Here is a 27,024-nt window from a genome sequence, read left to right as displayed (position 1 = left end):
TGAGTGTCTATCGTGGAAAATGATGACGTAACTAGATATAAGCGTATTCAGATCACTCGATCGTGTCTTTGTCAAGTTGACGACAATGACTTTGCGCGATGGGTCGATGAACTTCCTTTATATTTAACGTGCATTGTGCGTTAATCAGGTTATTCGTGACCCAACGTTGTTTATCAATTCATAATCATAACCACTTCCTTTCAATTAATATCTTTGCTCCTAATAAATCTGGCATACCTATCGTTCTTATAATTCTTCCTTTTTTTTTTTTTTAATTAGAAAATAAATTATTTACCCTTGTATTGGGGCATGCCTTTCCACGGTTGTAGCACTTGTGATTGGCCCTTTGATCGAATTTCTTCCATAGAGCTTGAGCCTTCCAGGTACGAAGCTTCGCTTTCAATTTCGGGTAGAATTGAGCGATCGTGTTTGGCCTGATTTTCAGTATCTCGCAGAGGTCCCTGAAGTGTCCTAGTATCGACTTTAAAGTGGTCGCATTGCAAAATTGATCGAACATGTCGTTGGCTATCGCCATCTCCGACAGATTCATCGTCTGCTTTCGACCTGGTTGTTGGTGATCCATATTTTTTTTTTTTATGAATCTCTGCTTGCTATTTGATTTGATTCTGATACTGTCAGTCTGTCATCACCTGTAACAGAAATATTTTGATTATTAAAAAATTCATTTTTTTCTTAATTTAATAACTTGGAAGTATAATAGAGTTAGCCAAGTGTATGCTTATCTGATTTCTCAAACTTTAAAGTTTAAATTGATGTATCATAAGTGTTATTTTGTAATACTTTTCTGTCATGAAATCGTGTCAGACTTCGTACGTTTCAAAATGGGTCATTGTTAGCTGCGACTGGCGACCGGCCATCTTATACTTAGAATATTAATAAAGGGTTTGTGCAGACATTTTCATCGAGAATTAAGCTACAAATTCTATATACCTCAAGTATTATTTTGCAATAATTTTCTGTCATGAAATCGTGTCGGACTTTTCGCGTTTCCAAAATTTACCATTTCATCTGCTAAGATCTAGCGTTTCGTTAACCCTTTCTCTGCCACGGTGGTCCCATGGGACCGGCGCTTGTCTTTTCATTTGGGCCATAGTGGTCACCGATGACCACCATGAATTTAGTTAAATTGCGTCACGAGGCCACCACTAGCAAGATTGACCCGTCATTTTAATATATTTCGCAGTTCTTTATCGTTATAAAATTTTTAATGTGGCCCACTGGTGCAAGTTGAAAAATTCGCGAGCCAGCTAAAGGGTTAACAATCGATGGTATCTACTTGCATGTACGAATTTTTATTTAAAATATTTCCTATTCGTTTAAATGGTATCGCACCAATCGATAAATATTTACTGCCATCAGCAGCCTGTTTGCGGTTTCTTCTGGTTGCGTCGCGTGACGGCTGCTTTTTCTGCCTCGAACGCGGCACCAGATTTACCCTGGAATTTTCCAACCACGTTTTATTTCCGTCGAATATCTTTGCCTCTTGGCAGAAGCACAACGGAGGACGAGTAAAACGTCGCCGTTTACAGAGAACAACAGCATCGCTTTCTTCTGGAGCTAAGAATACCGTATCGAAACGCTCGAATCGTTTCTAAATCCAAGAATTCGATCCAGGAAAATTAAATGTCATCGAACGGAGCATCACCCGACGCACGTGTCAACACCGGAAGCGGAGGCGTTTCGAAGATTCCGTGATCTTAAAAATGAAATACAGTTACCGTGTTATTCCATCGACACGCGTGACATTGCTTCCATACGTCTTGCGAAACTGCAAACCAATTGCTCCTATTGATTTTCCATTATCTCAGATAGGGCAACCCTATCGGCGAGCGCTTAGAAACGAGCCGGTGAAATAGCTTCGTAAAGCGGCGGCTCCAGATCAGAGAAATAATAATAAGGAAGAATCGAAGAATAGCGACGAGTGATAAAATTGTAGTTTCTCGAATGACATCAGTCTATTAAGAAATTCTGCACACCCCCTCGACGGAATTCTATTCTATAAATGCAGAGGAATAAAGCGTGGGGGATGTAATTCCTCGTATTTTTCTCAACATCCCACGTACATGATAGAGTGGAATCGCGAAAGGCATGCAGAAAGCATGTCGGCCAGCACCTCCTGACATTTCAAATGGCTCGAGGATGATCCGGCCACCTAGTCTCTACGTGCATTTAATTCCACGACAATGCAACCGCTTTAATTTTAAGACGATGCAACGAATCTCGAGGTCGATTTAATCGTTTCGATGTACGAAATGGATACTTAAAGTAACGTATTTACATTCGAACGTTTCACGCGGATCATCGGTGCTCGTCATACGATTGCAGATAAATGCAAAGAATCCGAGAACCGTGGCGATGCACCGTATCACCGTATCGCAGACGCGCGGAGGAAGAGAGAGATTCGGTCACGCTCCGCTATTGATTTAAGAATCAATTTAGAAACGACTTCCGCGATCCGAGTCATATAATTCATGGGAGGCGAATTAACCGACTCTGCTCTGGGCAATTTCTAACGCTCCACTATCGAGGCCATAGGGAGTCGTTTACTCGTTGTAACATTTTTTTTTTTTTCGAAATGAAAACTAAGAAAAAGAAAGATATATACTGATCGAATTGAATAACCTTCTTCTTTTTCCAAGTCGGTTAAAAATAATATCAATATTTAATAGCCTTTCGGTCTCGATTTAGATTCTTCAAAAATAAAAAACTGAAAACTAAAGCCAACCCTTGGAACTAAACTAAAACTCTTCATCAACTTATTTTGATGTGGCAAAAAAAGAAATAAATATTTTTCGGCCATTCGTTGAGATTTTGACCCACTAAACAAATCGTTTGGCCTGTATAAAAGTAGCAAAAAGTTTAAATGCTTTAGCCGCCTTCTCAATAATAATAATTCGTTAATAATTCGGCTAATAATTCGTAGAGTTCAACGCTTTTGAACGAAAAGGAGTCTTTCGTCTTCTTTCGAATTTCGATTTAGAATTTATTTAAAAAAAAAATGTAAATTAATAAAATAATTCGTAGAATTCAACGCTTTCGAACGAAAAGAAGTCTTTCGTCTCGTTCGAATCTCGATTTAGATTCTTAAAAAAAAAAGAACTCAAATTAATAAAATAATTCATAGAGTTCAACGCTTTCGAACGAAAAGGAAAGTCTTTCGTCTCGTTCGAATCTTTCCGTCACAGTTTGCACCGCGCGTGATAATGAGCTCGATGCGCGCAATTTTATCTAGCGAATGCTAATTTCACTTAAGTACAATGACTTGTTATGCAGAGCGAAGTACATATTTCGCGAGCGATCGTAATATCACGGTAGACGAACACCACTCGATACACCCGATGCTCTTCCACACGGTTCTTTGAACTTACGACCTGATAACTAGTCGCTCCTCCTGCAGATGCCTTTGCGAGAGATGCTCATTGCACCGGGAAAATGGAAACAGGGGGAACTTTCCCCGATAGACGTCCTTACCAAGATCAAAGCACGCCCGCTGTGATATCGGATGCTTCTACAGGGTGTCCCGTAACTCCTCCAGAAATGAGGAGTTGCTGAGACGATTCTGAACAACGTTTTCCTTTACCAAAATGTTGGCCGAAGCTTCGTTTTTGAATTATTCACGAAAAACACTGGCCAACGTGTGCGCGCTCAAATACGAAAGTGATGGCTTGTCAATCGCGCAACAAACGGATTGAAACACCGTGGGTATCGAAGGAAGCGCGCGACAAATGTTACATCGTCTTAAATTAAGAACAATGTGAAATTAGTCGCACGATTCCCTTGACACCCACGCTGTGCCTATGCGTTTGTTCACGACCACGATCGAGCGCGCCAGTGTTTTTCGTGAATAATTCAAAAACAAAGCTTCAACCAATATTTTGATAAAGGAAAAAGTTGTTAAAAATCATCCCAGCAACCCCTCATTCACCACGTGTTACAGAAGTTACGAGACACTCTATATATTTTTCTTCGAGGATAAAAATAATTATCGGAGTTATTTATTCTAAGCAGAATTCCGCTTCCGGGTAGGATATAATTAACGTAAGAGCTGATAAACTGCGAGTACACTCGCGATCAGATTAAACCTCTCCAGGGAAAATAACGATGCATAGAGTAAGCATGAATTCTAATGAAAATTCTAATTTTCATCGGGGAAATGATTTTGACTTTTCACTTCGGAATGATGGAAATGAGACGCTTTAATGATTCGTTAAGAACGGCGTGTTCCGTCGTTTCTTAAAAAGGCTAAGAGCCTCTTGGAAGAAGAAAACTAGGAGAAGAGGAAAGCATGAGCGTAGGTATAACGCGGTGGTCGTCGGATGATGCTCGTTTGCAGGGACAATTTGTGATAATGGCCGGAACAGCTGATCGTGTGCGCGCTGTGAGAAACGATTCCTCTGCTGACATGACGGTGCGAAAGTGCACTAGTGGAATTCGTTCTGGACACTTTGCATAAAAATATTCTTTTATTTCATATTTGTGCAGTAAATGTATATTTTGCTATGCTAAATTGATACTGCAATATTTAGTATTTAATACTTAATATTTTTAAAATTTTAATTAAAAAGATCTAAACTGTGTTGTTATTTTTGTTTTCGCCAATCACAGAAATATTAATTTTTTTTTCTACCTCCTTTGATATATTGAAATTGTAGTTTTTGTTGTATATTAAAAGTATGCCTGTAAATGGTCTTTTTACTGATTTTTTTATATAAGCGACGCCCTAAAATTAGAAAACAATGATTAGAATATAAAATATAAATGATTATATATTAAATAATTTGAATAAATGCGAAATTGAAATAAAAATTTAACTGTCCATTAATTAATTCCACTAGTGTATGTACATATCTCAATTTCTGCCGTCTGTAAATTCCAATTACATTCGGATTCACACCTGTAACACAATTTCACCGTCAACCGTTATCTCTATTAAAACTTAGACATTTATCTACTTCAACAAACAAATATAGATCAAATTTCTCTGGTGGTCACGTATCTTATAAATTAGTTCTATTAATGTCATTAAGGTTGAAAAATTTACACGGTACACCAGTCGCACGTTCCACATCGCACGAGTGATTCGTTGTTTTCAAACGTACTTTCTTTAATGGTAATCTAAAAATAATTAAGAGCAGATGTAATATTTTCTTCGAGATTCTTCTTCCTTCATGGGTTTTTATATTTTAGTTAACTTATCGAGTAGCGGTTCTAGGATGAACATTCCGGTAAATTAGTTTGTACAATAACCATCGTATCAATGACCTATTGAAAATGGCGTACAGAAATTTACCGTAAGCTTTGAGCCACCTGCGTTGCTTGATCGAGCAAGCGACCCGAATGTTAAAACGTCGCGCGCGGATTAAAGAACGAGCTCAACCGGGCAAACGGTTCACTGGGTTATCTATTAGAAGTCTTGAAACGTTATTGAGCAACGTAGGATGAGCTTACACCGTGGCAAGGTGTCGTGGCCATGTTTTGGAAGAACTTGGAACCGAGCCATTATCGTTCACTCGGCTTTCTTCGAAGGATCGAGAGAAGAACGATCTTCTGCTCCAGATTCAACGAATTTCCGAATCCTTTCGGCAGTAATTCGTTGATTTATTAATTTTTAACCGATTTCGAAAAAGGAGGAGGTTACTCAATTCGATCAGTATATATATATTTTTTTTTCAAAATTTCCTACGAAGGATTAACGCGTTTATATGAATAAGTGTCGTAGGGAAAAGTATACGATGTATGATCCAGGCTCCTTTCACAAAAGTACATACGAGTGGGCTTTAGTGAGAAAAAAAAAATGAAAGAGACACGGAACGACCTACGCCAAAATGACCCAGTCAGTCCGGGAAGAAAAAGGTAAAAGGGAACAAGAAGCCTGTAGACCGGTGAAAAAGAAACTTTCAGCGGTGCCAGATTCGTCCTGGCTCTTTCTCTTTATCTCCAGGTATCACGCGCACACCAAAACCAGCGATATCATTGGCAGAATACCTGTTTCCCGTGGAACAAAGTAACAACGGCCTTTATACATAAATGATCAGAGGCGAGGGCAGCAGTCTATAAATACAACAAACGAGACGGTTTCAGCTGCTGCTCTGGTAAAAAGTTCGTCGTCGAAATGGGACGACATATTTCCACCTTAGAATCTCGATCAGCTCTTAACTCTTTCAGGGCCAGTCCTACGTATTTCTTTAAATTCGAAATTAATTTGCAGATTTTTTCAACATTACACATTGAAATGAATATTTGCAATTCCATTTGAATTTCCCAAAACATGAATTTTGCAATTTTGCAATAATTTGTTCGGAAGAAAAAAGTGCCTCTCAAAGGGTTAAATAAAACGTTGACGGTTAAGATAAATTTTCCTTTCCAAAAATTGTTATATCGTTGAAATTGAATTGGATGTTTCCGAGTGTCTGAAAGAAAAAAGAATATATTTCAATTAACTGGAAAATGAGTATATGTTATTTGTTTGAATAAGAAAGAAAGCAGCTAAACTGTACCGTTCAATAGGAGTGGCGATGAAACGAAGCCTGAATGAATATCAATGAATGATCATTCGAATGATTATTCGAACAATGTTACACGCTAGAAGATAGAACGTTCATGATTCTATACTCATTCTTATACACGTGTCTATGAAATGTGATTGACACAGATTTTAGCATAAAACCTAGTTAACAGTTTCTTCCTACTCTAAGTGGGAATTGAAATTTCGATATTAGTATTCTTTACTCTAGAGATAATTTTTGGAGCACTTTGTTTCTAATATCGCACACGGATGGGCCATTTTTGAAAATTATGATGATTGCATTCTTTTGGTACGTAACAGTATCGGGCGCCAATTAGTATCATTAATTGCCCAATTAACCTCTTTAATTGTTAGCCTAATAATTTCTCGGAAAATAATTTTTTAAGTTAATTAGAAAATAATCAAATCCTATGTGGGTCATAACGAGCCAATATCAATCTCTATTGTAATTATTTTTTCTATGCAATTCTTAATAAATTACCTCTATAATGTAAATAACTTTAAATTCAAATTAACTCTATTATATAATTTACTGTCATAAAGAGCGAAAGGGTAAATTAAAAGAAAATTACTCTGTTAATAAATTATACTTTCCATGTTAAAAGTAATGGTAAGAACGAATTTCTCGATCATTAAGGAAACTCAATTATCCGATCATCAACTTGCTAATTAGTTAAATCGAGGTTTCACTGTATCCTCGATGATCCGTCAAGTTGCTCGACGAAGATGCACCTGCTAAAAGTAAAAGTAGGGTTCATTTTTTTTTTTTTTTTTAAATGTAAGGGAACTGTGCAGACACCGCCTTAAAATCAATAACCATTTTCAGCAGGCGCGCTCTCTCTCTGTTGACTTTTACACGGTTTTTCTCTGACCCAGAATCTCTTTGCATGTAATACTTCTAAATATGTGGGACGATGGGAATGTAGATGCATAAATAACGAGCAGTGTAACAGTTCAGGGATCACAGATAATGGAACGTTGTGACACATTTTAATTTACTGTTTCATACAGTGCTCTGATGTAACCATCTTCTCTATCCCTAATTACACCAGCGCTACTTTTAATTACAATGAAACGCAAAGAATCGTTTTTAATTCGTTGGAGTGATCTTAAATAAGGTATACAATTTTTTAGATAAAATTGCATGATTTTTACCCCGATGTTTATCGTAAAAATAATTTCAAAAGAAATTCGAAGCAATAGAATTTTATGACACCAGGTGTACTTCAAAGTACACCAAATCGGAAACTGCAAGGTATTGGAATGATTCACCTACAGGTAGATCTACCTGGCTTTTCAAAGAGGATTAGGATGCACCCCAGTTCCAGTAACTGCATGAAAAGTGGAAAAATCTTAAATTTTTCTCTATTCATGGTTCGACAATCCAGTTTTCCAGGATTTTTGCGAGGTATATAGTTAAACGAACAGTTCACCGGGAAATAACAAACAACGGGTGCAAGGAAACAGAAGAAGAGAAGGTGAGTGTACCTCTATAAATATAACGTCCGAGGTGGGCGAACGAGGGATGCAATTCCGCTGAACTAGAGCGAGCAAGCTGACGAATTTTACGAACCATCGTGGGCGTCGATGAAGAAGCTGTTAGTGACACTAAATCTACTTTATGTATTTCTGGAGGCGTGCGATATCTTATAAAATAATTTATACATTTATAAAAAGAGAAAATAAAAAAATCAATGAAGAATATCAATCCATCTGCGTTTCCATTTTGCGAACGAAAGAAACGTTTCAAAGGACATGTCCAATTCTCTTCCAATTCCACAACCAATTTACCGGAGAAATTTTATTCGAATAAGCTCGTTATCTCGTAATTAGTCCCGGTTTCTATCGCGTAATATACGAAAGGGAAGAAAGACGGTGAATGACGAATGGTGCACCTCGATGACCCTTCTTTGATAAGAATTCCGAACGGAGCAACTAGCCGATAAAACGGCGAAAATATAAATTGCTGACCACGCGAGATACCCGGTGAATAGTTCTCTGTACGTGTTAATTAAAAAATCAATCATCGGAGAACAAAGTGTTGAAAGGAAATGTAAAATTCAATTAAGAATTTCAAGATTTTATCGTTCCTAAAAGAGGACTGTATACGCCCCTGGGGTGCAAAATGTAGATAAAGAAATGGATACAATCGAGAGGAAGAAAAGTGTGAGGAAAAGGTATTGAAAGACCGCATCTTACAATGAATAAAAGCAATACCTAGAAGAAGAAAAAGGAGAGAAACGAACAACTAAACTCCTTGCGATATAAGACTCTGTGTATTACAATACGTATTGTAGTATCCCTATTTCGACGAAAAAGAAAAGAAAAAAATACAGGTAGGTACATCGTCAGTATAGAGCAGCGTTTCCCAACGTGGGGTCCAACCCAACAGAGGGGCAATTTGATTGTTAAGGGTGGCAATTCGAAAATCGACTCATCCAAAGTTTAAGTTAACCTTATAATATAGAAAAACTAGTTAAAAATTAAGAAGAATCTTTCATTAAAATTACTTCCTACTTGAATTTCAGTTCTCCGTTATGTGTTATGAAAATTTACTTACTGTGTTTCCTCAACAATTTCCTAGCGATTTTTTCCTGAAACCTATCGTTTAAGTTTCTTCAGTGAAGAATTCAATTTTTGAATATTAAAAATGATGTACGTGTTACATAGGGGGCATAAGAATTTTAGAAACGCTTAGGTGGGGCACAAAAAAGTTGGGACACACTGACAATGAGTATAGAGTGTGATTTTACTCGAGTGTCAGAAAATATGTAGAGCAAAATTCAACACCTTGAATCTATGAGGTTCCGTAAGTATACATTGAGTTTTATAAAAGCGCCGGTCATCGGACTATTAACCGGAAATTTTTCAAAGACAAGGGTGTTAATAATGGACGAATGGGTTGCCGGTAATATCGGCGGGTACATGGACACGCGTTCGTCCAATAAAATCAATGGGACGAGAATAGTATGGTACGTGGTTGATCGAACAAGTGCGCCTACATGCTTCAGCAACGATGTGCATATTATTGTGCACATGGTGAACGGTCTAAGTGTCGTTGCACGGCTGGCAATAAAGCGAGGTCCACAACCTGCTTGTCTGTCTATCGTCTACCGGCTCTGATACACTGTTAATTGCAATAAATTTATAACTTGGCGAGCAGAGAAAAGAAGCGCAACGCCAACTGTACGTTTCTATTGTTAGCGGAGATAAGAAAGGAGATCGTTTTAGAACAATGAAATTCAAGACTGGCTTAGTGGATCATCCTTTTTCTTGGCTACCTGAACAGGGGATTTAAACTCATAGATATGGTTCTAGATAAATTTCAGTGATGTAAATATACAAGGAACACTCGAATCTTTCTTGAGGAAGATGGCGATATAGATAGAGGAGAACACTCGAATCTTTCTTAAGAAAAATGGCGATATAGATAGAGAAGAACAGTCAAATCTTTTTTAAGGAAGACGGCGATATAGATAGAGGACACTCAAATCTTTCTTAAGGAAAATGGCGATATAGATAGAGGATACTTAAATCTTTCTTAAGGAAAATGGTGATATAGATAGAGGACACTCAAATCTTTCTTAAGGAAAATGGCGATATATATAGAGGAGGATTTAGTACCCTTAGTTCTTAAAAATCTTGAAATTCTATTTTCTTTTGAAAATAGATACTAAATAAAATTTTTCCAAATAAGGACTTCGTTACTTTTATATTGCCATTCGAATTTAGAATATCAGAAAAATGTAGTTTTCCTAAGCTACTATATAAAATGGAGTATAATAGTCGAAGTGTTAAGAAGCAAGGCGTGAAAGAATTCGTCAGACTAGGTAATTAGAGAGGCTCCTTAAATTCCCTCGACAATTAGCACGTTCGTCAACGACGACAGACAACCCTCAGACGAAGTAAACATAGAGTGCTGTTGCGAGTTTATTAACTTGTACAAACTCATTCGGTACACGTGTAGATTCGTTAGACGGAAGAAAGTGCATCGTGCGTTACACTTTTGTGGTACACTTCTGTTAGAAAATCGGTATTGCATTATTTATCATTCGTGGAATCTGTTGTCTTAATTAGTGTACTGTTGCAAACCGTATGATACGATCCATTTAAGAGATTTATCTATTGTGTTAAACAAAAACTGTTAAAAAGTCTAATGGCACAGCGTTAACGGTGTTTTAAAAAATTTTTCATTCCTCAACGTGTACATTTGCTCGCGTTGGATTTCGAAGCCAAACGCTGACGCAAAGCTGATGCTCTATTTGCCTTCGCGGAATCCTCGTACGAATTCGAAGAGCTTGGCGTTGCACAACGTGAAAATAAAAATAAAAATAAAATAAAACCACCCGCATCTCGACGAGTTACAGCCACGGGTCACCGGTTACACGCGTTAAAAAAAGAAACCGAATAAAAGTATTTGGATAAATCGACTACGATCTAGGGCAAACATGGCACCGCTCTGACCTCGTACCAGCCCACGGAACCACGTTCAATAACGAATGCACGAAGGAAAGAGGCACCCGATGACGTTTTAAGGACGCCTTCGAAACTCTACCAGCCTGTTCAAAACGCAAATTCGTATAGTACATTCTTCTAACTCGATTATTAATCGGAAGAGTGTACCATCGTTAATGGTCACGCTATGAGAAAAATTAGTACTGAAAAGAATACCTTGGCTACCTCTCGATTTTTGTTTGCGCGTTGAAAAATTAAGAGGAGAAATGATTACAGCATCTGAAACATAGAAAAGAAAAATGACATTAGAAAACGTTCGTAGAAATTTAATGATGGGTATATTTGAATAAAAATTTGCATATTCCTTTTCTCGACTATTTTTGACGATCATCGAAACGAAAATTGTAATGCCTAATATAGAATTATTAATCCTTTCACTACAATTGACCTCGACGAAAAAATGTTCGTGCATCACAATGATGTTCAATTCAATGATCTCGACACGAGTAGAATAATATTATTTAAAAAACAGGCTATTTAATATGCAGCAACCCAATACCATTGCATATACCTAAAAAAATTTGACAAAATAATGGGAAATAAATTGTATGAAAATTTCATAATTTCTCTTTTTAAAAATTAACAAACTATTTAAAAATGATAATACACATCTGATAACTTCTCACCAAGTTGAAGTAATTAATTATAAATCCTGTGAAGTGATACCAATGACCCCATCGTTCTTTCTTTTTCCGATAAATGTTCCATCTTTTGCAAATAAATTAAAAGAAAGATTACTTTAATCACATTGATAACACGTTTCGTGTAACAAATTGCTTGTTTATTCTAATAATCACGCCAGGCAGGGAGATTAATCCGACAAAGTTCATCGCAATAAAAAAAATAAACGATCAAGGCAAATTCTTCAGGTCAATGGAAGATAAATTTTAATTTAGGATCTACTATTTTCAATTCTGACATTGTTGACAATCACTTATGACACTTGTTTAGAACGAACCGGTAGATACACCGAATTAGAATGCACTCTGCTACCGGAGAATGTTTTCCCTCGGACCAGAAGGAAAAACCGAGGGTTGGTGATAAAAAGAAGCCGAGGTACCGGCACTTCCTTATCAGAGATAATGTTAGCGCAAGCAGAACCGACGAAGGGCCTAATTCAAAGAGGACGATAAGAAGCTTGGCTTGAGTAACCGAGAGAGATAGATAAACCGGTAACCGTGATAACACTTTTATCGAAAGACTATTCTTTATCTTTCTTGTTCGAGTACGACAGGTTCAATTATTGTCAGCCGAGATAATCGTTCGATGATTCAGAAACCATCTCTGTTAATCGTTTCTAATCAATCTTACTTCGAATCAGTGAAATACGTGTACTTATTTGGTAACAGAATCGTGTAAGATATCGATCGAATCGCCATCAAAATAATAAATAATGAATAATTAACATTCCTGTTTTCCTTGCATAGCAATTTTCCTCGTGGAAACCCCGATTCGATCGGGAGTGACGTCTGTAACCGCGATTACAATCAATACGGCAGGATTTAACATATAAAGAAGACAACGTAGAAAAGCAAACTCTATCCCACGATTTTATGCAAACCTCGAAAGACTAAAATAGAAGGTACACGCATGAAAACGAGCAGGTAATTGCGGATAATTGGCCCGGTGAAAATTTCACGCGATATCGTACGGAGGGAAGGTACACGCAGAGATATCGCCCATGGCTTAACGAGTTTATCATAATTAGGACAAGCCGGGATAATGCGAAATGTAGCGTCGAATTAACTGGTAAGAGCGCAAGGACGCGGGAAACCAAGCCGAATTAACATACAATGATAAAAATTGCAAACGTCCGACTTGTTAATTAGATGGGAATTTTTTTTTTTTCCTTTCCACAAAGGTGTTTAACGCGTTCATTGTAACGAAGATATTTTCTGTAGGCTAACAAGATTCTGACAATGACAGGTTGGTTTGTTCGAAATCTTTTGAAAATTAATTTAACCCAGACTATCGGTAGAAAGGAGATGGAAAAACAGAGTCGTGGGTGGTGAACAGGATTCTTGGAATATTGGATTACTCATCGGGGCGAAATCTGCAAACCCACCACCGTCTGATTCATCGTGTTTCTACTATCTAGATTAAACGTGTTCCCAAAGTATATATCGCGTCTAGGTTTAATTAATGTGTCTGCTATAGGGATGTGCGGGTACCCGATATTACGGATTCGGGTGGCCCCGGAAAAAATCGGATTCGGTCGGGTACAGTCGGGCAGATTCGGACGAGCCCGCGAACCGATGTTAATGCTTGCAATAAGCATGTTCAAAATATGTTTTAATTATAAAACAAATACAGTATAGCATTCGACGATCCTTGACTGAGTAAATTAGAATTAGAATTCAACTAAAAATTCAACCGTACTAAAAATACCAGCCAATTTTAATACACTTGTACGACAAAGGGTTAAATTTCAACCCCAGCTCATCGAGTTTAGAAATCGTTATTCTTGGTCTTCTATGATTCAAAATATTCCATGCCGCAACATCCACGTAACACGATCATTTATTTATAAGACGAACTTCGAAAATTCGTTGAATTTTAATCAACCGTATGCATACGTTTAATTAAACACGAGAGACACTGTTGTCCTTGCTTGACGACGTCTCCCTCGAGTTTCTTCTCCACGGGTGCAACTGATGATCGTGTGCTTATAGAGGGGTGGTGCGATCTCTGTCGCTGACGTCATTACTTTCGCAGGACAAAGTTCCTAGCAGCGAGGGTGCGTTTATATATCCCGGGACACGGATGGGGCCGTTGGACGGCGCCAGGCGTCGAGACGCTTCTCAAACTCTCGCAACAAAACGTTCGTCAGCCCTCCTTTCCTTTTTCTCCTTTTTCGATTCTGCTTCCCCTTTTTAAGCTACCTATCCTATTTCCACCATTATTTTCTGAAGATCCTCCCATGTTTCTTCTTTTTCAATTCCGTTCCTCTTTGTTTCGAATATTAATTTTGATTAATTAATATTATAATAAAATTTGGGAGCCTGGGACATCGCAATTTTTCCTTGGAAAATCTATTTTAATCGCGAATGTACGTGGATGTATGTGTACCTAAGCCTTTCACAATCAAAGGGTTATTATTCATTGGTATTCAACCACCATCTGCGAGATACTTTTTCAATAAGGATAGAAATTCATCGAGAAAATCCGAAAACATTCGATCGACGAAGGAGGGTGCGTTTTTTATCCTAGCAACACAGGGGGAAGCGAAATGGCGATGCCGAGCGTCGAGACGCTTTTCAGACTGTTGTAATAAAACGTCCAACAACCCCTATCTAATACTACCGTTCCCTAGAATCTCTGTATTTACATGAAAACACCATTTAATGCAGAATTATGGTGTAAGCTACGGTGATTGAGATTTTAAATCTATTTATTATATATTTATAAAAATTAATTATTTAATTCAACACCTTCGCTACCAGATTTTCTATCTAAAATTCAAAAAGATTGCTAAGATTTGGAATAATCTTTTTCTTCTCTTACGAACCGTTTCTGATTAAAAGAGCAATTACAGAGCTGCTTAATTAACTCTCAATTAATTTAATTAGGAATCATAGCTGAAAACCGGTCATTAGAGAGATGTTGAATATAATTGAATATAGTTTGTATAATAATTACATTCAGATTGTTTGATACATTATTTAAATTCGTTATTATTTTTCACTCGTTTTGAAAAAAATAAGAATTCGCGTTGATGCATTTGTATAAAGAAAAAGGTTCTTCCGAAGAAATTTCAAATTTTTCCTGAAACACTTTGTTCTAATTGCGAAGCGGAAAAAAGTTACAACGTTTACCGGTCGAGGATCGTTTGAAACGTGATTTTCCTCGACGGAAAAGGAATTTCCCGCGAGTTTTTCCGCGAGTCGCACGACTTTTTCAGAGACTTTCTCTTCGCACTTCTTGGTGCCCTCTTCTCCTCGTTTCTCCGTCCTCGTTAAACGCATACGCATCGCGAGAGGAAAAGAAGAGGAGAGCAAGGCCTCTCCCGCGTCCGTTGCACCGACTTTTCAGGGTTTGTTGCTCCGTTAATTAGATCGTCCGCAACGAGACCGTCGCAGTGGAGGTGGCAAACGAAGAACTGGCCTTAACGATCTTATACTTGATAGAAATTTCAATTTCCTTCAATAAGTCGATGAATCTCTAAAACTTAAAATCCCATCTAATCCAGAAACGATTAGCTCGATGTCTAATTACTAGATCCTTGCGAATCGAATCGTTCATTTTGATAAGATTTGAATAACAGAAACTTACATTTTCCTAAATGAAATATATCTGTTTAGAATAATAAAGATGTTGATATTGTGAAAAGCGTAGAAGATAAGCATTTGGAAAATTGCCACGATACGGTGTATTTACTCGAAAATTCTGGTGTTTGTTTAATATCGTAGAGAAATATGTGTGCCACGAAAGGAGATGTCTGTCGTGAGTTCAATATTTCTCTAACTACGTTATACTTGAGAATACTGTTTACCGAAATTAAGTAAATAACTTTTCAAACAAGGCTGGCCCTGGGCCTAGACAGACTAGGCGACAGTCCAAGTTTCAGGGCCCCCATAAGACGATTTTGCGTCTAAGAATGCAAGAAGAGTGTTTACTTGAATATTTAATCAATGTATATGCAAATCTAAATTAGTTATACAAGCTTTAATGTTAATTTTATAAATTTTATTTCAGATACTTTTTATATACGAAGGGGCCCTTTTTCGGAGCTCGCCTTGGACCCCCGAAATCTCAGGGCCGGCCCTGGGCCTAGGCCTAGGTCGATTTTGCGTCTATAATGTTTACTTGAATATTAATCGATACAAATGCAAATCTAAATGAGTTATACAAAATTTTATAAATTTTATTTGAGGTACTTTTTTTTGTGAAGGGGCTCGCCTCGGACCCCCGAAATCTCAGGGCCGGGCCTATTTTCAAAACCAATTACCATTTATCTTGAATTATTGAGAAATCTCATTTTTCCACGCGATATCGATTCATAATTCCACGTTTGATAACGACTTTGTTGTGACACAGGCGATTCTGAAGTCAATAGATAACTCGTGTACATAATCAATGAAAAACAAATATTTCAAGTAGCGTTATCTATCGTACGTCGCAATTCCTTCTAAATCTAAAATCTCTCTATCAACGAAATAATTCAGGTCCGATCGATAGTGGCTAGGGTTCGATTTTAACGAGGTGATGGTATCGAATGGAACTAACTACACTTCAGCAGCCAGTCAGAAATACGAGACCTTTCGGGTAGCAAAAATAGAACCGAAACACGTTCGTCTTCTTTCCGTCTTTTCCGGACTCTGAGTGCGGTTGAAGTTACTTCTAAACGTAGCACAGCCGCTCGCACTGGTGGCAATTAAATGCGGAACATGATTCACGGGACGATCTACGAGATCGTGATGCAACGATCCTTTCTATACCAACATCTCCTACTGAGAGAGATCTTTGTAGAAAATAGGAAATATACGTATCGGATCATTCTATAAGCACTCTTGCTTTCGAATAGGAAGGCAAATGAATCTCCTCCTCCTCGCAAATGATCCCTTAATTAGGGATCAAGTGGGGGGAGATCGAGGTCAGAAGTAACAATTTCACTTTGAACGACGATTACGCAAAAACTATAACATTTACTGCAAAATGGTTTGTTCGAAAATCTTACACAGGTATCTGACATTATTGAATAATTACAACAGTTTCGTTTTATGAAAAGTAATTTATAATTATGTAACGTCCCCAAAGAGAAAATAAATTAATAGCTAGTTAATTTATTATTAGCTAAAATTCATTTATTTTGTCTTCTACTCGAACTTTTTAATTCGTTAAGCGTTTTTAAGCGTTACATTCGATCCCGTTGAAACTTTTTTGTTTTTGAATAATAATCGAAACCTATATAAAATGAAACTTATGGTTATTGATTGACTCGTGAATAAATATTGAATTCGATCCCATCCCTACCCTTTACTCCTCTTCCAAAAATAAACGAATTATTCTTGAAAATCAAGATTGCAAAGGAGATGAATAGAAAATTGTTATTCTTCGATGATACACGATTCGACTGAAAGTTTATAATCTTTTTTTACCATGCCTATTACATTTTTCAATGCGAACTCCTCGGCTCATTCTCGGCAATTATTAACTATTTAGCTTCTCGAGAGGACTGGCAACGAGTAAGACAAAAAGATTCCGTGACTCAAGGTAAAGATAATGTGCTCGGGCTTGGAAGACATTAGTCATTACCCGTCTACTTGCATGTTCATTTAAGTTTAAGCCTTTGTCCAAGATGGAATCTTCGAAAAGTTTGCTGATATTATCAAACTAGGTCAATTAATTAAACAAATATTATAGATCTATCGATACGCGTAGCTAGAAATTTAATATTTTTCATCGATCTATATTATTGACACAAGGTCTGATAAGTCAGCGAATATAATATTAGCGAAATTATCTTCACTATTATTTGCGAAATTTGATAAAAATGATAATAACGAGACAGGGAGTTTTAGAAGGCAGCAGAGAAGTATACCTACTTGAAAATTGGCTATTCTAGAAGTTACATTTTTGTCCGGCTACGTGGGAGGCGTATATACCCAGAATAGAGATTAGAACGGTATTTTAGTGTTCCAAGTGACGCCACAGATACGATAATTTGTAACATTCTCGTTCTTCGCTGTGATCAATGATTTTCTCATACAATACACGTTAAAAAGTTTGGAAACAAAGAGATTTAAATAAATTAATTCAACTGCATTGCATAATATAAAATATATACTTCACCTACATATAATAGTAATATAGAAGAGAATAGTAATAGAATCAAGCAAAATAATACAATGTAGAATCACTTATCTTACATTTTTAATTATTTTTTAAAACAATTCAAATGTTTCCAAACTTCTTGGCGGTAGTGTATATATATATATCATGCTCTATTTATTACCCCGGTCAGTACAATTTTAAGCATTTTGCAACCGCTTTCCAACTTTCAAATTTTATATTATTGTCTTACTTAAAAAGTAAAGTGTGACAAAAAAGTATAACAATGCTGTTTAATTACCGTTTAACGATACCGTACTCGTGATAGTTCATTTTTCGACTCAATGAAAGCTGCCTGATTAATCGCAATTATCGATGAAATTAAGTATTCAAATCACCATTCGATTATAGACAATTGGAGATTGATAAAAATTTGAGGAAAGCGTCGGTGCAGATCAAAGCGATTAATTGGAATTCGCGATTACTTCGTTACGGTTGGTGTATGGAAACCGAAGGAAACTCGTCATCCCTGTCGTGCATGATCATTATACCGCGATGGAACATAATCGTCTCGTGAGTCAACCGCACAGACGAATATCGATTATCAGTGATCGGTTCTGCTGGTCACGTTTCAATGACAATCCAAAAATGGACCGATGCGATGGTCCAAGAAGGGTTAACTAATACTTGAGAAAAAAAGAAAAATATTTAACTCTCTAGTAATTAAACGTAGGTACTTTGAAATTAGGATCCTTTGCATTCAACAATATAATTATTAAGTACCGTTTTAAAGGAGTCAAAATGACTGGTTTCCAGTTTCTTATTTTAAATTATAAATTTTATCAAAGTATTTTTGTTGAAATCTGTATTGGCTACTGTTGAGATAAATACTGGATGAATATATTAAATTATGTTTCATCAATTATCTATTTAATTTTCTACATTACTTTCAACTTAATAATAACTATGCATCAAATCTAGTGTTAACACTAGAACTACCAAAGGGGTCAAAATCGCTGGTTTCTAGTTTCTTATTTTAAATTACAAATTATCGAGCTAAAGAATAAATGTATATGTTAAATTATGTTTCATCTTTTATCTATTTAATCTACATTATTTTCAATTTAAAAATAAGTGTGCACCAAACGACGCGACGGTAGTTCTATTGTTAAACCTCCAGTTTGATGATAGCCGCGGAACGATCACTCGTTGCCGCCGATAACCCGCGAAGCGTGCATAAATTTATCGCATCCAATTGCAGGAAGGTTTCGCGTACCGCGAAATTATACGGCATGACCCTAATTATTACTATTTCCTTCTTCTTTTTTTCCTTTTTTTTTCTTCTTATTTCGCTGTTCCACGCCTCGCAGCTGTGTACACCGACGCGAGAACCTACGAGCCGGTTACGAGATGGTGTTCACGATCATCGCGATAATAATTGCAACGATGACGAGAGGAACGCGAGGCTCGCGATTCTTGCATGCATTCCGCCTACTCGCGTTCGCGATCAGAAATGAAAAATAAAAAAAAAAAAACTAACCACGCAAAACCTCTCGATTCGTCCTCGTCGTCGATATCAAGTTTTTCCTCGGCAAATAATTGCTCGTCTAGCCGTATGCAAATCAGCTAATTGTGAGATTCGAACAATGCATCAGCATTCATTTATTGCACCGCTGGCAAATTGTGCATCGTTGACGATGCAACGAATAAAATTAAGGATTCTAATTTTCGAACGAAAAATTTTTGAAAGAAAAATCAGAATTATTATTTACACTGGGTAATCAAATTATTAAAAGCCACTCGCATTAATTGACGATTTTATATAAAAACGATTAATTCTTAAATGAAAATCTTCTTAAACAGAGTTTCTGTTATTTTTCTATGATTTATCGATGCTTGTAAAGTTATGATACGCGGTTGAAAAGAGTGAAAGTTCTTGACTGGCCTGGAAATTCAATCTCATCGAAAATTTGTGGGAACATTTATTATTAGTGATAAATAATAATTGATTAAACGTATGATAGAAGTATGGGCCAGAAATAAAGCAATCAAAATGAATTGTTTAGAGGTTGATCCTGCCTTAAAAAAAAAAAAATAATCAAAAATATGCCGAAAAAAATTGAGGTAGTAATTGCAACAAAAATACTAACATACATATGTAACAATAATCTTGTAAATGTATTTCTTTATTCTTATAAGTATTTTCTTGTATATTATTGAATTACTCAATTTAATTATTATTAATTTAAACACGAAAAATCCATTTTTTCCACCATAGCTCTAATAATTTGATCACCGACTGTATAGAATAATTGGGGAAAAAAGTAAAACTTTCATATAGACGTTGAAAACTGTTTTGATTTACTTTCTAACGATACCGAGGGGCGTTTTCAGAGATTGTCCGCTTTTCAATGAATTTCTTTCTAATTTCATAGATCGTACTTTCGTTTTCACCCATTCGGTGACTTTCTATTACGCATATAATTATTTCGATTTCAAGGAGCGAATATCGAGCCGTCTCTGTATCGAACTATTTTTCCACGGTGTAGAAAGCGTAAAAAGCTTTCGTGGAATTCGAGAAGTTGAAAGAAAGACAAGTTCAATGAAACAATTGGATCGTGGCTTCGATTATCGTCGCCAGCCACGGCATCCAAGTTTCCCATGAAAATGTCTCTTGCTTTCTAGTCATTTTCAAGACGAACGATCGCGATTATCTAACCGAGCTGTTATTAAGTTTCCTTCTTCGAAAGTAGAAGACGATAACGCATGTATCAAGGTGTACCGTGTATGATTCTCTTGAAACTGACTCGTTCGAAAACGGCGAGGAAATCTAAGGATTTCGAACGAAACGAAATTCATTCAGCATCGCAGGCGTTCTTGCACATGGATTTAGGCGGATCGATAAACCCATAAATTCCGTTTCAGGAGCGAAATGCAACGGCAGCTGCAACCACAGTTGAAACGCGTGTTTCTTTGGAGCTAAGAATAGCGGAAGCTACTCGAACGCGGATTCCAATCTCTGGAATCGATTTTCAACGGATTCAAAGGGGTACATTAAATCCGCAGCAAATATTTCACCCTATGAGGGCGGAGCATTCCTAAGCTCGCACAGAGTATTGTTAATTTAAAATAAAAGCAGGGCCACCCTAAGCACAGGGCTAAATGGGCTATAACCCCGGGCGCCAGCCTTTTGGGGCGCCAATTTTCTTTAAATTGTACATATAATAAGTTACTTTTGTTTTTTATATTTTTAGTTGTTTATTAGTAATATATTGACTTTTCCTAATTTTCAAACTATTTCTTAGGGCGACAAATATCTTAGGACGGCCCTGAGTAAAAAAAAATAATAATTCCATCCTTTTCAGTGTCTGCACTTATAGCTGTGCTTTGTATCAAGAATATAACGCAATCGGTACAGAATTATAAATTATTATGACAAAGGGTTAATAATAATCGATCGATGGTATAAATAATATAGAGCAAAGATTCGATTACTTAATCAGACTTGTTGTTTCTTTCTGTTGCTATTTAAAACCAGTCTAGTCGGTGCCAATGAATCACTTATCGAAGGACGATTTGATACTCAGATCGCGTCACTGATGGTTAATAAAACTTTTCTACGTATCCGTTTGCAGCAGCTTAGCTGTTTGCTTGCGAATTTAAACAATGACTAACCCTTCGATAACTGTTCTCTGACAATCTCTGAGATTATTTTTATATTTTATTCAGTGTCATCCTAAATTTTGTATTATCTGTCCTGAAACATTTTCCACCCCAATGAATCCTATTACTTTCATCCAGCTCTGCTAAATCTACTTTCGAAGTAATTTGTCGCAGAAAAGATGTCGATAATAACCGAATCGAAAGTACCAACTGCAGGTTTCACTCTGTTCCCTAAAGAGGAGAATCCAGTGGTGGTTTTCGCGCATCGAGGACGAGGCTTGAATTTTGTCGACCACGCGAAAAAGGACAAAGACCGGGCCTCTATCCGAGAGCGGTACACACGACCCACGCACACGTTACTTCTTCAGCTACCTACATTACACGATAAAAAATTGTTTGCGAATTCTCTTTTATACATGTGCAATTCGCAACGCTCCTATGCAAACAATTTCGTGAGAATCGTTTGTCAATAGTAACGAAAAACGTAATTAACACCTTGACCGATAGTGTGGAAATATCCTTTTATTATTTTAATAAATTTGTATTACATTAATGTGCAGCATGTTATAATACAAATTAATATTATTCTAATAATACGAAAAATTATTCTGTCCTAAGGTTCGGTTCTAATAAACCGAATGTTTGAATCGTGATTTAAAGAGAAATGGTACCTAACATCGTGTTCCCGGGATGAAAGATAAAACCGATTCTTGTTTAGTTGCTAAACAACAAGTTCTTTCACTCTCGCCTCTGTCCTTCGCGGACAGTCAATATTCATAGATCGAGTGTCTCGATCATTGTGCGCAAGACGTGTGAATGCACTTACGTACGTTCCGCGTAAAAATAAATACGGCTCTGGACGAATAATCGAATCGAATCGATCAATCATCCGCAAACGTTATTACAAAATCGCGAGTAATCGAATTGAATTAACCTAAGCAGGAAGAACATCTCGACCGATAAAGAAGCCTTTTTTCAGTCATGAATAACATGCTCGTTATATAAGAAGACTGAATCGGATTTAATGGTTACCTTTTTTTTTTCAAATCGATTTAATCGTTTCTGAAAATTACCTAACTCAAACATTACGTATCTTCCTTCGTATCGTAATAATGATTTAAAAGTACATTAATAATTTGTAACGTAACGTATTTTACTTACAATGCGGTTTCCGGAAGCGGAATCTGTTCTTGATCTTTAGCAATCGGCGTTACAGAGATCGTACGTGAAAAGATGATTCAAAACTTCCATGACAGACGCACACGGAAATGATCGCGAGGTAACACGACATGGCTGACTCGTCGTCAGCTGACAGATAAGCGATTACAAGATTCCCGTTCCGTACTGATATTTATCGTAACCTAAAACACCTACGATAATGCGGCTAGTTTCATTGCGTAGTTATGTGTCTACTCCTACGTATTGCAAACACGATCAAGTTATGTTGTTTAATAATGCATCACGTACGTACCCTCCGGTCGCGGCACTGCGAAAGTAAACAAAGAAAGATACCAATTCGATCCTACAAACGCAAACATTTGGAATTGATCGAACGTTTTGCAAGTTACAGAAAGTAAAACATAGAGACTACGGATTATGTTGTACGTTCATTTAGAATACCGAACGGATCGTAAAAGTTGATTCTCTTTGTCTTTTCTCTGTACGCATGGAAAGAGATTGTACAAATTACGATTGTAGCAGTACGCGATCGAATTCCAGTAAGCAAGCCGGGTAAATGATAAGACAACTACCGTTTCTAAATAAACTAGGAAAGTACAGAACGTGGCGGATACCGAATCGAAGGGGGTGCGGTCGTAAATTGCAAGTAAAACGAGGGAAAAAGAAAAAAAAATGCAACTACGTGCAAGCTACTGCAGGAATGCAGAAAGAACGTCAGACGGAGAGGAGAGAGCGAAAGAGAAACAAAGAGAAAGGGTTGTCGTGTGAGCCTTTTGTATATGAGCATGTGTATATACGTAAGTACATGGATGTGTACACGAAGGGCCCCGCTCTGTGTGCACCACCAATCAAATGTCGAGTCACTGCACTTTTTTCTTCTCGCCTTTTACTTTTTGCTCACATTACCGCGCGCGTTTACGATTCCGATTACAATTCGGTTATTATGCACCATATTATACTAATTTATCACTACTCACATTATATCGTTTAATTCACCAACGTCGCGCGACCCACCGTACGCCTCTACTACTCCCTTTGACTAGCCTCCTTCGACTGCGCGTCAAACACTGCACCGCTTGGAACACCGAGCCACGAATGGAGGGGGTACTGGAACTGTGTTCATTCGGTTTGAAATATTTAATCACTGACTACAGATCCAACAAGACTGGGCATGTTTTTCTTCTCGAGGAATTATGGTTTTGAGGGTCTCAGACACCCCCAGGTGAGGTTAGGTCTATATGTACAGAGCATAGTAGCGTGACTGTTGTGCCTGCTTACCAGTCCCTTTTTTACCACATCGCTCAGTCGCAACTGAAAAGACACAATTTTGACTCCCTTTAATTCTATTTATTATGAATCAGTCAAAATCAACACAAGAGCGAGAAATTATTAAAATAATTGTTTGATAAACTTGTAGTTTAAAAAGACCGCTATAAATTAAATTTTTTTTTAATTCGACCCTAGCGCCATCTATACAAAAATGCCTGAAACTACTCAATGAGTTACCGATCGATTTTCCGAAACAGGGAACACACCGTAAGTCGTTGAGTAGTTTCAGCCATTTTTGTATAGATGGCGCTAGGATCGAATTTAAAAAAATTTAATTTTTGGCGGTCTTTTTAAAATACAAGTTTTGCAAACAATTATTTTAATAATTTTCTGGTTTATTAAAAATAGAAGAGTTTCACATTTTTATACTAAGATAGAGTCGCTTGTTCTCGAGGCACAAATTCAAGACTATAGGATTTGTAGTCATTGATTTAATTAAATATTAAATTATCTATTCATGTAAATATTCTTGTGATATTAAAAATATGGCTAAACTTCCCAAAACTTGTCAAATCGGTTTCGAGTGAAATTTTGCACCTACAAGTACCGCAGTTCACCAGAGTCCATAACTGCGACGCGCAGGTTGGAAGATGGTGGGGGAACGCAGCGAGCTCTCTGCTAATCGCTTTCCACTCCGTTTGGGAGTATCGCCAATCAGGGCAAAGATGCGCACTAGAGATGCGCGAAGAACGAAAACTGGTCTTTTCGCAGTTATAGACTTTGGTGAACTGCGGTATATGTAGCTTTATTTTACATACAGCTGGAAGACCCAAGAAGGGTGCTGGCCGTCTTGCTTCTGTCTTCTGTCTTCTGTGAGCCGAAGTTCTTAACCTAGCTTTAATATTTATTTATATTAGACATAATACAAATTTATCATGTAAAGAAATAAGTATTTTTTCATAAACATGTACGATATATGTCACCCTAGTGTAAGTGGATAAGTATTTCCAACTTTCAAGTATATAGAAATAAAAAATTATAATTTTTAACCCATTTTACTGTTGTTAGTACTATTCCATTGAAAAGTTGGGTTGTACTGATCCTGTAAAAATAAGTACAACCTTTTATGCTTATATTGAACTATGTGAAGGTAACAATGCCATGTTAAAATAATGTAATTTGATGGTACTGTTATTCAATAATCATTATTTTCTATCAGCAAAGCGATATTGGGAAGTCAACTACAAATTCAACGAAGTCTTGGATTTACTATATTTGGAAGTAAAAAGAAACAAAAATTCTCAGACAGAAATATATATGCCTTGGCCAGCATCGCACAATATTTCTCTTGATAAGATTGAAAAGATACAAGAAGGTTTAAACACTGACCAGTAAGAATAATAGTTTATAACAGTTGAAAGTATGTAATTTTGTATTTTATAAATTAATGTCCTTATCTCTTAATAGGGTAACATTTGTTTTCAAGTCTGCAGACAGTACCAGTATTATTTACAAAGCAAGCAAAGGTCTTGTAAAACCTATGGCTCCAGAAACAACTAAATTAATGAAAGAAAAAGAAGAAAAGAAATCAAACTTGGAGAAGGAAATTAGAAAAAATACTTCATACTTGTATGAGTTAGCAAAATCTTTAAATACAGAGAACACAGACAATACAGAAAACAAAAAAGACACTAGTCCTAGTACAAGCAATAGCAATAACACAGGGATAAATGGATAAATTTCTCCCTTTCAAAAATTGCAAGGAATCAAATATAAAACCATGCTGCATTTCTTTCAAGATATTTATTACTGAAAGGAGTTACCTTTTATATACTTGAAATATTGTATATTTCATATTACCAAAAATGATATAATTGACTAAAATGATATGTATTAAGCTGCTACTGTAAATGAAAATATTTAATAAATTATATAAGTATTATCTATATTGGTGTATTAACTATGTATTATTAAGTGATTTAGTAAACACTGCAAATATGAAGCACATGCTGTTTCATTAATATCAGTTGACATTAACGAGGGCATTAATGTCAGAGAATAAATGTAATGTTGTTTTGTACATATAAAAATAAGTAACAATGGTCTATCCAGACAAGGTTTCTACTTTCAGTGTTTAAAATAGATCTATCTACAAAAGAATGAAGACACTTGTATTATATACATCTTTCAATCACTATTCTTCGAACGATATTTCGTTCTTAAAATTGCTGCATACATTGAGAATTTCACGCTCGTAAAAACTATGTATGTTTCGGATCTTATTACAATATTTTTCGATCATGTTCTTATTATATATATGTGTAATATTTATGTATATGTATACATAAGTCTTAAGTATATAGCACATACAATTAATACATTGACAAGAAAATATTGTTTCAATATAGATGATCCTTTGAAAACTATATGTTTGGCAGTTCGAAAGATTCAGAAAGTAAAATTTTAATAAAAACGTGTTTCCAATGTTCCCATATTTTCTTGTCCATTATACAATTAAAAGATATATGTATATAGTTTTTAACCATTGTGTATGTCTTAACTAAAACTGTATTATAATTATTCAACTAGACTTTAAAACTTATATATGAGAATTTTATAAAAACAGGCACATTAGGAGTAATGTGATATACGAGCACCCTCTGTATAAATAGGTTTTCATTTTGATATACAAGGTCTTGGTAAAAATAGTTATTAAATGGTTATTAATTTATTAATGCATTAAGGCAACTATAATTCGAGGTGTACCCGAAAGTATCACAAGTGATGCAATTAGCTTTTTGTTTTGTTATTTCAAATACTGTTCTTAAGAAAATGAGTAATGATCTTAAAGATTATGATTTTTAATATTAACTAATATATTACACTATATTTTTAATGTTGTTATATATATGTATATATATATATATATAGGATACAGAAAACAAGAATTTTAAAAAGGCACTAAAACAATGTTAGCATAAAACTTTCTCAATAACAAAGGCATAATGCATATATTTTTAATGATTGTATAAAATATTCATACGTGTCACATATCAGAGTATGAAAACAAAAACAAAAAA

General features: G+C 36.2%; 2 protein-coding genes across 16 annotated transcripts in view; one reads left to right on the top strand and one right to left on the bottom strand.

The window, feature by feature from the left end:
• Positions 1 to 23,775, bottom strand: part of Mical (Molecule interacting with CasL) — a 42,951-nt gene extending 19,176 nt beyond the window's left edge. For 5 of the 15 annotated variants that reach the window (XM_076690294.1, XM_076690293.1, XM_076690291.1 and 2 more), the window contains exons 1-3: positions 22,658 to 23,763; positions 11,219 to 11,281; positions 296 to 650 (exon numbers count right to left, since the gene is read on the bottom strand). In XM_076690294.1, coding sequence (XP_076546409.1) covers positions 296 to 583 — 288 coding nt within the window. In that variant the 5' untranslated portion in view covers positions 584 to 650; positions 11,219 to 11,281; positions 22,658 to 23,763. Of the gene's footprint in view, positions 1 to 295; positions 651 to 11,218; positions 11,282 to 22,657 lie in introns of all 15 variants that reach the window. The other 10 variants (XR_013062792.1, XM_076690292.1, XM_076690290.1 and 7 more) reach the window with 9 other exon arrangements.
• Positions 23,776 to 24,713: 938 nt separating this feature from the next.
• On the top strand, positions 24,714 to 26,943 carry LOC117609166 (uncharacterized). Its single transcript, XM_034335150.2, has 4 exons — positions 24,714 to 24,933; positions 25,013 to 25,094; positions 25,164 to 25,335; positions 25,412 to 26,943. Exons 1-4 carry the CDS (start codon positions 24,910 to 24,912, stop codon positions 25,680 to 25,682), a joined length of 549 nt encoding a protein of 182 aa, XP_034191041.1. The 5' UTR covers positions 24,714 to 24,909; the 3' UTR covers positions 25,683 to 26,943.
• Positions 26,944 to 27,024: the final 81 nt, after the last annotated feature.

This window comes from Osmia lignaria, chromosome 9 (genome assembly GCF_051020975.1).
Source record: "Osmia lignaria lignaria isolate PbOS001 chromosome 9, iyOsmLign1, whole genome shotgun sequence".
Classification (NCBI taxonomy): domain Eukaryota; kingdom Metazoa; phylum Arthropoda; class Insecta; order Hymenoptera; family Megachilidae; genus Osmia; species Osmia lignaria.
Note: the sequence above shows the minus strand (reverse complement) of the source record. Positions and strands in the feature narration are given on the sequence as shown.

Bases quoted from the DNA above. Each gene is read 5' to 3' on its own strand.
- LOC117609166 (XM_034335150.2), top strand. From the start codon at position 24,910: ATGTACGATATATGTCACCCTAGT. The intron at 24,934-25,012 runs GTAAGTGGATAA...TACTGTTGTTAG, and splicing joins ACGATATATGTCACCCTAGT to TACTATTCCATTGAAAAGTT. The intron at 25,095-25,163 runs GTAACAATGCCA...ATTTTCTATCAG, and splicing joins TTATATTGAACTATGTGAAG to CAAAGCGATATTGGGAAGTC.